The sequence below is a fragment of the Echinops telfairi genome, unplaced genomic scaffold, assembly GCF_000313985.2.
Source record: "Echinops telfairi isolate 266 unplaced genomic scaffold, ASM31398v2 ScPeMD7_3533;HRSCAF=4204_0, whole genome shotgun sequence".
Classification (NCBI taxonomy): Eukaryota; Metazoa; Chordata; class Mammalia; order Afrosoricida; family Tenrecidae; genus Echinops; species Echinops telfairi.
Window position 1 is genome coordinate 84,636,163 of NW_022107431.1, and position 15,937 is coordinate 84,652,099.

The 15,937-nt window shown below is 46.6% G+C and overlaps 1 protein-coding gene across 1 annotated transcript in view; it reads right to left on the reverse strand.

Moving 5' to 3' along the window:
* The window catches only part of RTN4IP1 (reticulon 4 interacting protein 1), a 46,197-nt gene that overhangs the window by 18,171 nt on the left and 12,089 nt on the right, over nucleotides 1-15,937 (reverse strand). Inside the window, exon 5 of the mRNA XM_004696231.3 lies at nucleotides 588-636. Coding sequence (XP_004696288.3) covers nucleotides 588-636 — 49 coding nt within the window. The remainder of the gene's footprint in view (nucleotides 1-587; nucleotides 637-15,937) is intronic.

Genomic DNA, 15,937 nt, shown 5'->3' on the forward strand with positions numbered 1-15,937 from the left:
AAAAAAAAAAGATTTCTCTTTAACCAATCAAATTGTGTCAACAGTTTTGTCAAAAATCAATTGGCCAATAATCTATATGCCTATTACTGTACCAGTTCCATGCTACTTTGATTACTATAAGACTTTGTAGTAAATCTTAAAATCAGATCGTATAAGTCTTGTTCTTCTTATTGAAAATCGTTTGTCTATTACACTTCCAAATACATTCAGAATCAGGCTATCAATTTCTATTAAAAAGCCTCAGAATTTTTTACTAAAAATTAGCATTAGTTTTTTACTTTGGGTATTTCCTATCAATTGCAAATGTTCATCCACATGACCTGCCCATCGCCTCTCTCCCTAATAGCTTCCTGACATCTGTGACACTCGACATCCACGTACCCACTTCTATATTAAAGCCCTGGAGAGGTGAGCACTTCCTTCCAGAGAACACTTCCTCTCCCAAGAGCAAGCTGAAATTACAGTGCATTTCCCACACCTGCCTCTCTCGCAACTTTGAAGGAACAAAAATCACTTGTAATATATCATTTTCTAAATTCGTGTAAACAATAATCTTTCTCAGACACAGAACACAGAAATTGTTTTACCTGTATAGCGAAAGTCCCAACTCCACCAGAAGCACCCAGGATTAAAACCCTGCAACGCAAAAGAAACCACAGTGCATGTGAGCCTGGAGCACAGAGAACCGGGTGACAACAGAGGAGGCGCCCACGTGGACCTGCCTCAGACAAACACACCCAAGAACACAGTTCTTCAGCTACCCCAGGTCAGAGTACGCGGGGTTGTTTCCCCTCCCCTCTTCGGTTCACCAAGAACCTACAAATGCTTAATGGCAGACAGTCTCTGAACTCATAACCAAGGTTTAATTTCTGTTGGTGCTTTCAGTAGCTGCCGTGATACTTGCTAACATTCGCCTCACAAGCTTTCCAGGCTAAAATTACCCTCCCTTCCTGTACAAGAGGCCCTTTTCAGTGTGTTTGTAGACCTACTTGCTCTCTAAGAAAAGTCACATTCCTAACCACATTCCTGCCCAAGTGGAATAAACTCCTTTTGTTCAGACATGTCCTGTTCAAGCGGTTCACCTCTCACCAATGGGCCCCAGCCTGGTCTTCAGTGTGGCTTCCAGCCGGCTGTGCTGACCCGTCGTCACCCTCCTGCTGGTCCACCCTAGAGTGCTTGTGAGCCTTCGTTTAAGGCTGAGCTGGGGTTGGACCAATGACCATTCGGAGGGAGTGGGACGCCAAGGAAGCTGTGAATTCCCTGACGTAGCATGTGGCATTTCTTGAGATAATGGATTGGCACATTGGCGAGAAGCAGGGCCTAGACCCAGCATCTTGTGACCCAAACGTGTTTGGTGATCACTGCTTCTCAAACACGCTTCATCCTTGGATCGGGCTGGGCCATCAGAGAGGCAGGCCATGGTCAACTGCATGGGTGCAGGTCGCCCCAGAAGACTGTTTCTACCATATTGCACTTTGCTGTTAGGCTATCCATCTAGATAGACTGAGGGACATTACCCAAAGTGACTCTTTAATATTTGATGCTACATTAGCTTAGGAAATATTGTAAGAATTATCTTGGGAGTGCCCAAGGAAAAATATTTTTCTGAGGGTAAAGTGGTGGAAGTAGCTGTGCTTCTGTTTGTTCTGACACTGTGGGTTTGGTTTGAACCATATGGTATACTATCGAACTGTCTACTGGGAGTCCCTCTTGGATTTTGCTACCAGAACATGCCTCTGTCTGGCAAGTACCCTGGGCGTCTATCTGGTCTATGACATGAACTCTACTTTCAGTTCTTTTTTTTTTTCAATCTCACCCAAATTATAGAAGGGTAATTTAGATTTTAAAAGGCACCACTAACATTTTGGAACCAGCTGCTTCTTCTGATATAGACACCAGTAAATACAAGGAGCCTTCAAAAAGTTTGTGGACAAATCTTATTCTCTTCTTTTTTTAATCCCATTATCTTTTAATTCGGTTGCCCCTGAACTTTCGAAGCCCCCTCGCATAATTAAAATAATTCTTCTTACAAATTGTTCTTTCTATAAGAGCTACTTGTTATTCCACAGAATTATAAACTCTGAAGCTTCAAGCATGAAGCCTTCAATTCACCATGACATTCTGTCTTCCCAAACCCAACCCGCTGCCATTGAGTCAACTAACTCATCGGGACCCCACGGGACAGATAACTAACTGCCCCTCTGGGTTTCTGAGGCTGTGAATCTTCACAGGGGCAGACAGCCTCATCTTTCTCCCTGGGAGCCCTGGGAGCCACTGCTGGGTTACAACTTTTGACCTTGTGGCTAGCAACCCAACTCAGAACCCAATTATGCCACCAGGACTCATTTTACTGTCTCAGTGCTTCCTGAACAGGGGACAAAGCATGAAAATACCTCCCAAGTGCATCTCAAAAGGGATGGGGCCATAAAGTACTCCACTCTCCTCCTTTTGCCCATGTCTATGGAAGCATAACTAACCAAACTCTCATTCAAGTTTTCCCAGTCTAATCTTTCTCTCAACTTCTGACTTTTCCTCTCATTATCTCTTGATCCTAACTCTTCACCTCAGCTGCCCTGGTCTCCTGTCTCTTCCCCCCGAGACCCCTACATGGACCCACTCCTCCAGGCTTGATGCCTCTGTACCAGCGAAGGCCTCCCTCCTGGACGGCCTCTGTCCAGGCTTCCTCCACTGTTTCAGAGGTTTCTGGGCAGTGCACTTGGTATGCTCAATCATCACACTGTTAGCTGGCGTGCGCACACCCTGCTCCCAATGCTAATAAGCACAAGAGGACAGAAGCCTCCTATCATACCCAGCAGGATATGCCTGATCAACATGTCTTGACCTTAAACATGAAAATAAACCCTCCAAGTCACTTTGTTTGACAAACAAGGTGCTACTCACTTCAAGCGCCGTATTTGAAAGACAGCACTAAAGTTTCTGCCAGTAAGGAAAAAGAAAAGAAAACAACAACAAAAAAAAATCTGCCATAAGTCGATTCCAACTCATAGTGATCCTATAGGGCAGGGCAGAACTGCCCCTGTGGGTTTTGGAGACTAACTCTTTATGGAAGTAGAAAGCCTCATCTTTCTCCCATGGGTTGGATGATGGTTTCGAATGCAACCCAATGTGTAATCCCGTAGGTTAGCAGTTCAAAACCACCAAGCGCTACACGTGCAAATAAAGAGGCTTTCTACTCCTGAATGATTTAGTCTTGAAAATCCAGAGAGGCAGTTCTACTCTGTCTATAGGGTCACTGTCTATGCGTTGGCATCTATTTGGTGGCAGTAAGTAAAGCTTTATATGAATTTCTAATTCTCTTTTTGAGAATGCTGAAGACACTACCAGATATAACGAGTGCTTACGGACCCAACTGCCAGACACCTCTCTCCCCCTTTATTCTTGATCCAAAGCTGCTTCATTCCCCCAGATGAAAAGGTGTTTGTTTCACAGCTGTACTGGGTAGAAGAGGGAGTGGTTCCCCCACAGCAGCTCCAATTCCTGATGTTGCCACTTGAGGGTGCCCCAGAGTGCACACAAACGGGGAGCAGGCCCCTAAGGGCTGTCCAGGAGGCTTCAGCAGATGCCCCGCCGGTTTAATCTTTCTCTGGTCCTGCAGACACCATGCTTTGTGTGGGCTCATTCTGGGTCTGCACTTTTCTTTAAACAAAGAAAGCTCTCAAAAGAGCAGCAGGCAAAATAAATTCACAAGCCAGAGAGAAGTGGTGGGTCCTTTATGGTGCAAAGTCCTGCAAAGAACAACTATGTTTCTCAACTTGCAAGCACGTTCAGTGCAAAGGGAAAATACCACTGTTGCTATCCCCCTAATGGCCTTTCACTGAGGCCATCCCTCGGAAATGCTTTTTAACCCCGGATTACTACAAAGGGTCCTGCTATGCACCTGAATCCCACTGAAGTAAGAGTCTACACAACACAGGCAGTTCTTGACTCAGGAGGAGTTAGTGTGCTAGTGACTGCACAGTCAGACCGTTCCGAAGCAAGTCAGGGTGCTTTTTTTTTTAGTTTATTGTTGCCTTTTAATATCAGTACCTTTATAAACCTCATCTTTGGAAATCTGAGTGAACCTGAGAATGAGAATATCAGCAAATTCCACACTGTAACACTGTGTGTAGCATATTTTACTAAAATAAAATTAAAAAGCTGTATACCGTAAATCTTGGACTACTCGGAGAGTGAGAAAAGGGGTGTGGGACTGCTTAGTAGTCATTTATAAAGAGCAAGAGCCTACAAAATACCTTTTAAAAGAGGCTTTTGGGGCATATAATTCACATTCTATACAATTCAATGGTTTTAAGTATACTGAAAAGAACTGTGCAAGCACCACCACCATCCATGTTAGCACAAGCTCTTCATTTTTGCACCATTATTGTTAACTCTCGGTCGTTCCCCCCTCGCCCCCACCTTTTAGCTGCCATAACCCTGAAACAACTCAATGCCATCAAGTAAGAGCTGACTCACAGTGACCCCTCTATGGGCCTCTGAGACTGTCATTGTTCATATGGACCATGTGGCCGTACCACACGGCCAAGACACTGGTAACCACCAGGGCTCGGGATGATCACTGTGGTGAGTGGCCTAGCCTAGATTTCACTTAAGAAAAACATACTAAGGGGAAGGTGCGGGGAGAAAGTGGGAACTGATCACAAGGATCGACCTATACCCCCCTCCCTGGGGGACAGACAACAGAAAAGTGGGTGAAGGGAGACATAGGTCAGTGAGGTAGTTAGTTTATTGTGCCAACTTGGCCGATAAACACGTGGGGTTAATTGAAGGGAGGAGGGATAAATTGCTCAGTGAGCCTTGCCTTTCGAGGTCTCGGGTCTCTTGCTCTGTGATGGTCGGACCAAGGTGCAGCTGTCTTAGCCAGTTCCTTGCGTCAGCTGGCAAGGCTCACTTCCTGTGAGACATCCCTGAGGAGAAGCCACATGGACCCACCCCGATGCAGCCCTGGGTGCTGGAGCACCCGTGTGGAGACCCCTGCCAGCACTGAGATGCTTGCTTACACGTTCACTGACTAGGCTTTCCTCCTGCAGGCGGCATCATGGCGACTGTTTTGTGAGATAGCGGAGGACTTTGTGCAGTAGCCCACTTTCCAGTGCCTCTGTCTGCAGGCGGGGCTGTTCTCATTCCTGGGCTGTGGTCTTAGGGAGTCCTACGGGGGCTTAATCCACCGGGTCACCCAGCTTTCTGCAAACCCTGGAAATGCCCCATTTTTAATGGGCACTGCTGCTGAAAGTTCCCCAGTCTAATTACACTCTTCTCTTACAAATAGGGCTGCTTTTGAAGTCAGTAGGAACGGCATTTTAAAAAACAACCTCACGGCTCTCCTGTCAGTACTGACTCATAGGGTCCCCTGGGGCAGGGAGAACTGCTGCTGTGAGTTTTCGAGACTGTAGCTGCTAAGGGAGTAGAAGGCCCCGTCTTTCTCCTGAGGAGCACACTAGTAGTTTTGAATGGCTGACCTTGAGGATCACAGCCCAACGTTTAACCACTCTGCCACCAGGGCTCCCTTCTGTACCTTCCGTGTGACAAATCAATGAAACCTATCACAAAAGAGCAGGAGATCCAAAAGGAGCGAATCCTCTTTCAAGTTTCTGTATTCTGGGTGGGCCCTGGAGATCTTTGTCATCCAGAATGGAGTGGATAGAAGCTCTGGTCTCTCAGTGAAGCTTCTATTTCATTTCTCAACTTTGCTAGCACAAAATCATATGGCCTACATGGTTCCTGCCTCTAGGCCCCTTACTTGGGAAGAGGGGCCCATGAACATGTCAAGAGCAGAGTACCATTTAAACCTCAGAGAGGGAAACAGCTGAATCAGGGAAGATTAAAGCTCCCACCAGCAGAAACAAATGATCTGTAGGAAACAAGAATCAATGATCTGTGGTCAAACTGTCCACGGCCAGTCGGAAGGCTAGACGGGAAGCTGAGGGGCTGGGAGTAAGTGCTCCGGGAATAACATGGAAGTGCTCCTGGGAATAACATGGAAAAGGCAGTGTTCCGGGAATAACATGGAAAAGGACTGTCAGAGTGGCCGCCCCGCCTGAGGACACGCATCAGGATGCTGACCGAGGCAAGGCAGGTGTTGGAATGGCCTGTCTCTGGCTCTGCCCTCAGGTGGATTCTGACTCCTGGCCACCCTGTGGCACGGAGTAGAACTGCCCCTGAGTTTCTGAGGCTGTCACTCTTTATAGGACTAGAGAGCCCTGTCTTTCTCCCACGGTTTTGCATGCTTTCCACAGAATTAAAAATAAAGAGTGTCAGGAGAGTGCTAAACAGATGTACTGTCATTGTTGAGCTTTACATCTCATTTAAATCTGAAGAAACAATATGGGTGATGGCCAACTGTTTAATGAGGGACTAGACCGACTTCGTACAGGGAAGGAGGCGCTGAATCTGCAGCGGAGTAACAAGGCACCAGGACACGTCGACCCACCCTGCCGAGGGAGCCGCAATCGCTGGTCCCTTCTTCAGACGGCCTCTGCGATTCTCAGACCTTGCCGGGTTTACAGGAGAGTTGCTGTGCAAATGAGTTGCCTGGAACTTTAAACATTTTCCCATGACAATCTTGGCGGGGTGCCCAGGGGAACTATTTGTAAAGGTGCGACAGTGCACAGTACAATAATGGTTCTGTGGGAAATGCACTCTGAATTTCAAACAGGAACAATGGAAACCCATCTCCCCAAATCTAATTCACTGGCTCTCTCCAGCTGACACACCAGCAAGAAGGGGAGCGGGCATGATGAGCAGCCCCAGGTGGCGGAGAAGCAGTGCTCAGAGGTGGAGTCCCCAGGAAGCAAAGGACCCTTAACCGCCAGGCTCCTCGCTTACCCGAGAGCAGCTCTAGCAATGCATTTGTGTGGATCGAGTTTTTGTAAAAACTGCAAGAGGAGGACATGCTAATCTCAATCACCTCATCAGACTGTTGTCTTTTTCCACATTCCCCTGGTGGCACAGTGGGTTATACGTTGGGCTGCCAACCACAAGGGTTGGCAGTTCGAACTTACCAACTGCTCCACAGGAAAAAAATGAGACTGTCTACTCCTGTAACGATTAGGAGCCCAAAGGAGCGGTTCTACTCTGCCCTCCGGGGTCACTATGCGTCAGAGTGGACTTAACAGCAAGCAGCGAGTGAGTATGGTTCCCAATTATCTGGCCGGTTGTCACTGAGAGGTTGGCTACACTACACATGATTATAGCAGTGGGCCTTGGGTAGAGCAGTGCACTTACCATAAAGAAATTGAATGCAATGCAATTAATTACCTCCTATCTCCACCACTCATCCATCAGTTTGTTGTATTGTGAAGTGCCTGACCCCAGCCAGGGTATTTTCAATCACGTCATATGCATGTAAAAATTGAATATTAGACAAGGAAGACTGAAGAAAAATCAGGGCATTTGAACTATTACGTTGTCCAATGTGGGAAATAAATTCCAAACTGGTCGATCCTCAGCAGTTAAAGGAACTAAAGGCCACTACGTAGCCAGAGCACACTGTGCTGGCCGATGGGGCCGCCATCAGAGCCCAGCTACCTAGGGAATGGTATTGTGAGAATCAGATTCATCAAGGGAGGGCCGGGGAAGGCAATCTGCCCCACAGTTTTAGGAGGCCTGGGGGTCTAGTGATAGAAACGTGCAATTAAGGAAGCAGGCAACATCCGGGAAAAAGCGGTTAACCCTGTTGTCCTCAGCCAAGAGGACCCAGGGGAGGGACCTCAAACTAGGGACGACACAATGCTCAGGAAACCACTGGGCTCACTGGCCCCTTTGTCTTCCGGGGCATGGCCACCCAACTTTACAAAATCAGCTAATAAAGTCTTGCTCTCGCTCAAGTAGGTACAGATCGATCGTGAGTGCTCCTGGATAAACACTCATGATCACACCTTGGTAACCTCCTATGGGGTAAGGCAGTCTCCCCAGTTCTTCCTCTGAAGACGCCCTAGGGTATGGGCCTAGTCCATTGTTGTTGTTTTTTAAAACAGGCTGCTGGTATTAGCTTTTCTTTTTTCCTTCTTTTTAAAAAAAATCATCTTATTGGGGGCTCGTACGGTTCTTTATCACAGTTGATACATATACCCATTGTGTCAAGCACCTTTGTACATATGTTGCCATCATTTTCAAAACATTTTCTTTCTACTTGAGTCCTCGGTATCAGTTCATTTCTCCCCTCCCCCACCCTCCCTCCTGCATGAACCCTTGAAAATGTATAAATTATTATTTTTTTCATGGCTTACACCAACCGCTATCTCCCTTCACCCACTTTTCTGTTGTTTGTCCCCCTGGGAGAGGGTTATATGCCAATCATTGTGAAAGGCTCCCCCTTTCTCCCCCCATCTTACCCTTACCCTCCTCTGGTATTGCTACGCTCATTATTGGTCCTGAGGGGCAAGCCGGAGGTTCTTATTGACCCACCAGCTACCACGAGGAATTGAGGCGGTATATGGGTATGGACAGCTTTTCCCACAGTGAAGAACACTGCAAGCACCATGGACTGCCAAAAAGACCACACAGATCTACCTTGGAAGAAGTACAGCCAGAGTGCCCCCTACAGGCAAGAATGGCAAGTCTTTGCTCTCATGTACTTTGGACATGTTGTCAGGAGACACCAGTCCCTGGAGAAGACATCATGCTTGGCAATGAGGAGAGGCATTAAAAAAGAGGAAGTCCTTTGACAAGATGGATGGACAGTGGCTGCAATGATGGGCTGAAACATAAGAACAATGGTGAGGATGGTGCGATCTAATGTAGTACAATGAGTGAACAAACCGAGGTTGGACCTGAGAAGTGTGGATCTTAAACCTAATCACTCCTGAGTTGTCAAAATATCAGAATAGACACAGACAGACATCTACACTCGGGAGAAGACAGACAACATGTGAAGTTCATCTACAAGCACAGGAACATCAAGGTCTACCACCAGATCCCAGAAACTCAACGAGAGTCTTAAGAGAAGGAACTGCTGTGGCTGGGACGCTGATTTGGATGGTTAGCCTCTAGAAGTGTGAAAATGTTCCATTCTTTAAAGCCTCCCACCTGTGGTATTTCTTTTACAGCAGCCCTGGGTAACTGAGCACACTCTGATACTCTCTCTGCCATACCTCCTCTCCTCTTAGGTGACCCGAGATTTGTCTAAACAAAACAAACCCCACAGCCCCTACCTTTGAGTAAAGTCCAACTCATAGTGACCATCGATAGGCTTTCCAGAGCTGTGAATCTTTACCGGAACAGACGGCCTCGTTTCTGTCCCATGGAGCAGCGGGTGTATTTGAACTGGACCTTGTGGTTAGCAGTCCAATACTTACCCAACAGCACCACCCAAGCGCCATAGATTTGCCTAGTGCAGTGGTTCACAACCTGTGGGTCGCAACCCCTTTGGGGGTCGAACAACCCTTTCACAGAGGTCGCCTGATTCATAACAGTAGCAAAATGGCAGTGATGAAGCAACAAAAATAATCATGGTTGGGGGGTCACCACCACATGAGGAACTAAATGAAAGGGTTGCGGCATGAGGAAGGTTGAGAACCACTGGCCTAGAAGGAAGTTAATTTGCAAATGCATTTGCTTTGCATCCAGTGGAAAATACTTACAGGGTTAGAGGTGGCGCAATGACAGCTGGTTTGGTGTGGTTGGCTGATTCTGTAATCATTGGTGTAGAAGTGAATTATTGCCAGCTCCCCTGGTTTAAGACTGTTAAACCAGGAATGTTCCAGTCTTCCACTAAATTGAGTCTCCTAGGCTTCTTGATGCTTTCGACACTTTATGATAAGACTGAGCACTGTGGAGCTGTCAAAGGGAAAACCTGATAGCAGACATTGTGCTTTGATTTGGGGTGTGTGTAGAGGGTGGGGGTATCAAAACCAAGCACTCATTTAAAGAAATCCCTGGCCTAAATTAATCGGCCAGTGGCTTTTCTTTCACTCAAACTTGCAAGGTCTTTCTTTCCTGTTAGAAAGCTGCTTGCCTTATTAAATTTGAATATCAAAAGATAAGAGTTGGGTAGAGGTCCAGACCATCTTGAGACAGGACATCTATTGATCTCAATAAAAGGGGGAGGGCAAGGGTCAATCAGTCATGTTAAGATAAGCCAGTGTTTGATTGGCATATTTCTCTTCTCTTTGCCACCTTCACTGTACCTAGCTCCTTTAAGCACTTGCCTTTTCCAGAACCAGAGCTCTCCTTCAATGCAGATGGAATAACTGCCCAGAATAATCCTTATGTTCAAATTTCTTTGAGTTTTGATTATCTTTAACAGCATCTGTCACTGGAATATGTGGGTAGTGAAGGAAAAGAAGAGTATGAAAGTACTTCCAACCAAAAGACAAGTGAAAACTACAAGGAAGGCATCACACACACACAAGCCAATGAGAGTCATCAATGAAAGTACAATAGCATTTTAGTACTATTACTGCCCAAGGAAATCTGAAATGTCCTGAAACAAACAAACTACAAGAAAGAAACTTAGTACGCGTTTCCCCAAATTTGACACTCCTCAAGAAACAAGGATTAGCTGTGATGTGGAAACTGATGTTCTTGTGGTTGCTATCCAGTTGGCGATGGCTCAGTGACCCGGGGGAGAGGAGGACCCAACACTGGCCAGTCTTGCACCATCCTCACCATGGTTACCTTGGAGCCACTGTCACCCTGTCTCCCTGAGGGGCCTCCTCTTCATTTCCTCCTGATGTAGATGAGAAGTCTCCCTAGCCTCACTTCTAAGAAGCGTTTAAGTAATACATGTTCCAAGATGGATTTGTTCATTCTTCTGGCAGTTCAAGATATACTCAGTATTTTTAATAAATATATTCGATACCCATAATCCAAATGCATCCACTTTTCTGCAGTCTTCCTTATCATTATCCAGCTTTATCCGCACGTGAGGCGCTGAGAATATCATGGTTTGGGCCAGGCGCACCTTGACCTTCAAACTGCTTATCCTGTGTCATGCTGTACATTCCACAGCTTGCCCAAAGAATCCACACCTTGGGACTATGAAAGATGTCGTCACAGGTTGTTGAACTATGTATGCACTTCATATCACGTCCATAAGTACACTGTTCTCTCCTTCCTAGACACCTGCTTCTTTCGACTTCTTCTCTCCCAGGAGAATATCCACCACGGCAAGAGAGTATCTGTTTTAATCCCATCCGGCCCCTTGAACATGCATAGAAAAGACAGTCACAACCCACAGTGGCCCGGAAGAGGACTTTCGTCAAGGAATAAGAAGCCACTGGAGAGATGTCACCAGGCCAAGTGGGCCAACATTTAAAAGCAGAGTCCAGGCAAGCCATTTTCCTGGCCAACGATCCTAAACCCAGTATTCATGACCCTCCCTCAGGAATCTATCATATAATCCCCTCAATTTACTTCCTGGAATTGGTAAATAAAACGGAAAATCCCCTTTTTTGTTTCCAGGGGCTTGCCCTGGCAGCACGAGACAAGGCTTACTCCTTGCTCAGTCAACCCATGCCCAGCTTTCCCCCATTTGTCCAGCCTGTGTCTTTGATGCTCAGGGGCACCGGGAATGAGGCCTGGGTCGCTAACAAAGTGGCCAGCCCCATTGTTTCTTAACTCTTTAATTTAAAGAGGTCTTTTGTAGCAGGATGCCCACTGAGACACAATGGTACTGGAGGAAGAACGAGAAATGACCTACATTAAAGTGAAGCGGGGAATGGATCATCCAGAGAGCAAAGGGGTAATGGGGCTGGACCAGTGGTGGATGCGAATAATCTCACCCTGGGATCGCTGCCCTCGGACCCTTTGAAGTAATGAAAACAAGACAAAAAAACCCTGACAGGCTGAAAGGTAGTTTATTATTTCATACTATTAATACTTCAATAAGAACAATCAAAGGGGAAGGAGGGGGAAAATGAGGAGCGGATACCAAGGGCTCAAGTAGAAAGCAAAGGTTTTGAGAATGGCGATGGCAATAAATGTACAAATGTGCTTGACACGATGGATATAAGTATGGATTGTGATAAGAGTTGTACGAGCCCCCAGTAAAATGATTAAAAAAAAAAAAAAGAACAATCAAAGGCGCCCACAAACTTCAGTTACATATTAAGGAGCATGTGTGCAGATGAACATTACAAACAAGTCAGGACTGTCCATCTGTGCTCTCCACACTGGGGGCTGCCCAGCTGCCCACCTGAGAGAGAAGCCTCTGACCAGTGCCATGTGAACAAGCGGTTTGCTGAGCTCAACCAAAAAAATGTTAGGCATGGGTCTGCCGGATGGGTGTGAACCAGCGCAATCCCCCCAACTAGGTGGAACTCTGGGGAAAACGCCAACATTTAGAGTTCAGAAACCACCTGATTCACGAGAAAGGGGGTTTAAAAGAGAGAAGGAAGAAGGTGAGCCTTTGAGAAATGGCTAGAAATGATCAGAACGGCAACGGGCAAAGGAAAGCAGCCCAGTGCTTCCAGAACCAGGGGACAGGGAGTGCTGAGAAGGAGTGTGTGGTCAACAGGGGCAGCTACTTCAGAGATCAAAGTCAAAGAACTGACAAGCCTCCTTGGGTGAGAGCAGCTGCAGGTGACTGGCAAGGTTGGCAGCTGGTTACAGTGAACTGAAGTTACTGAACTCTCCCAGAAAATGAGTCTGTAAAACTCACACTAGGAAAATCCTTAACCCCGTCTTCACTGACCTCCAAGCGCTCCCAGGAGAACAGGCCCTCCTCGGGACTCATCTGCATCCCGTGGCCCAAATCAGAGCCTCTGCACACACCACCCCTCCTTTTCTCCCCACAAGTCTGTTACGCATGCAATGTGCAAGGGGTTTTCTTTCTTTTTTCCCCCTACTCCACCCAACCCCCCCAAACCAAACTCATGACCATCGCGTTGGTTCTGGCTCACAGCATCCCTATGAAGCAGGGCAGTACTGCCTGCAGGGTACCGAGATGGGAACTCCTCTGCAAGGGCATGGGAAGCCTTCTTTCTCCACCAGAGAGGCTGGTCGTTGCAAACTGCTAATCTTGGGGTTAGCAGCCCAACACATAACGACTATACCACCAGGGACTTATCAATACCACCTCCAAAAACAAAAATTAAAAAAACAACAACCCCAAACTCACTACCATGGAGTTGGTTCCAATTCATTTCGACCCTGTAGGACATGGTAGATGTGCCCCTGTGGGTTTCTGAGACTGTAACTCTTTATGGGAGGAGAAAGCCTCATCCACTGTGCCACCACTGTTCCTTCCATACTACCTATTCAGGTACAAACGGAAATCCCAAGTCCACAGTGGGGGCAGGGGGTTGGAGGAGAGAGAGGGTGGGGGTGCGGGAAGGTGGTAGAAGATGTCTGAAAGCAGGCAGCTGTGTAGACGAGGCAGTCATTTCTAGTTCCACATAAGCATGGGGGTGGAAGTGGGGAGAAAGAGGGTGCAAATCCAATTTTTTGAGTTTGAGCCTAACTCTATAAACAGAATTAACCGGATACTTAATTTATACTTACATGACAAGCTTTTACTGACATAAGACTTACTCCCAAAAAAGAAGCTGTGAACTGTATTCCTAAATTCACTGCACTGAGATTCGAGTGCACACAATTTAAAGGGGAAATTGGTGCTGTAGAGGAGGAAAGGCTCCATTTGTAACACCCTCTAATACTTTTGCCAAACAGCACGAAGGACAACTTTCCCAGCAAGAGATGAATTTTTGGCAGGCCATGAGGTACCCAAGTACATCCTAACACTACCAAGATAGCCATCTGATCACACTGTATTTTAAAAAGGGGGCAGGTGGGACTTTTTGGTAAGTTCTATTAACCTTGAGAGCCTCAAGTGATCTGTGTGTGCTGTCAAGTAAGTTAAGAAGAACTGTTGTTGGAGACGGCCGTCTTGAGAGGAACCAGCATGAGCCCAGGAGGCAGGCAGCTATGGAGAAAGCACAAGCTGCACAAACACTGCTTTGGGGGGGAACAAAACAGACACTAACGGGAGCAGGGCCATGTGACATGTCAATCAACTCGGGAAACCTACACTGTCCATGCCTCAGCTGGCTCTCAGGTCTTCCCCAGAGACCAGCTTGCTGTGGTTTAAGGGAATGCACAGCAAAGGCATCGTCAGCAGTAGCTGGCCTACACTGGCAGTCCTAGCACTAACGGGATTCAAACTAAGAAAAAGGAGTTGTGCGCATGCCCAGGGAGGTATGCTAAATATCCCAGGCGCCCTTGCTACATTTTTGGACTCCATCTTGGCCCAATGTTGTGTGTACGCTTGAAACCATATACCTGGACTGACGGCCCACACCGGGAAACGTGTGCCTCAGAACCTGTCCTGATTCCTGACTAAGGTAACAGCCCACCAAACCGTTTCCTTTGTAAGCTCCCAGAGTCTCTGCTGCTCAGGGCAAGTCTTCCCTGCAGGGCTTTACGCAGGCACTCTGGTCTAGGGCTAGCCCCCCTTTTCTGGCTTCTTTTAACTCTTGCTTTAACAAAATGTTGATGTGTTAGTCTTTTTGTCCACATCTTTTGGTCTACAAGAATACTATACTATGGGTGAGCTGGTAATAAGGAAATAATGTCACTTACACTTCCAACTAATAGAAATATATGGGCAAAAATGACATATTATAAGACATCAACAAAATCTCAAGACCTAAACCTTTTGGACACTGATTCTTAGTTGTTATACAAATATAATTATAGAACAAAGAAAGGCTAAATAAATCCCATACAACCCTTAGAAGGCTGTGTCTTAGTTTCAAAAATATAGGTACTTTAAATCCTTTAAAATCTTCCAAGGTGCTGATGGATATCTCTGTCATTGGGAGACTTCTAAAAATAACTGATTAGGAAAATAGACAGTCTGTTCTCAATAATAAAGCCGTATCATGGAGATCCAACCAAACAAATGGAATGGGGATTATCTAGCCATAATTCACATACAGTCATGCAGGCATACAATGTCTACTGTCCTTAAGAAAAACAAACAACAACAAACGTAACAACCTCACAAGCAAACGGACCCATTCTCTGCAGACTAACATTAAGCTTTAACTCCAACAGTGAACTGAAAACTATACATCTCTAGACACTGTTGAGAGAGGCCAAATGATGCTTCACCAGGCACGAGGGCTCATCCAAGGAAAAGAAACCACTTTGGAGACGGGAACTTCGGGATTTAAGACTAAGAAAGTCGCTGAGGGTAGTGAGTGAGTTTGGAAAGTACCTGTAAAATCACTTCTTCATTAAAAAAAAAAAGTCCGTAATTTGTTTTCTATGTGCTCATTAAACGTGACTTCCTCTTCAGACTCACAAATAAGGAGGAGAGGTAGGCTGACTGTTCCCCTCGGGATAGCTCAGGGACAAGCACCGGACTGACCTCGGGCCGCCTTGGGACAGCACTGTCGTCCAGCCTGAAGGAACACTCACTCCCAGTCTGCAGTGAGCCTAATGCATGCCATGTTCCTCAGCCCAGCCTCTGGGGAAGTTGGTAACTTTCTGTCTTGTTCAAAGACAGCTGTGAGATCTGGATGATGGATTTTGCCTGGAGGGGCAAAAAGACATTGTGCATCACGAATGCTACTCTCAACTGTCGACCTGACTGTTGTGGTCCACATGGGCATCGTGCGATTTGAGTCATGGCAAGGGCCTGGGAAAGTACGTGATTCCTGCCAAGTGTGCGGTGCAGGGTAACAGTATAGAAACCGTGTCTTCAGATCACAAGTGAGACTCCATCCAGACTGCCCGGGCTGCAGTCAGACTCCTGGCTCCCATCACCTTCTGAAGGACTTCTCTTTTTCTCTCTAACTTGGAACTTGGGATGTGGCTCTGCGGCTCCAGGGCACAAACTTAATTAGGGGTGACATCATTGTGCACTTGGGAACATAAGCCCAGGAGGCTCACAATGATTTCTTTCTCTCTCTCTCTCTCTCTCTTACACACACACACACTCCAAAACTCACTGCCCTCAAGTCATAGCAAC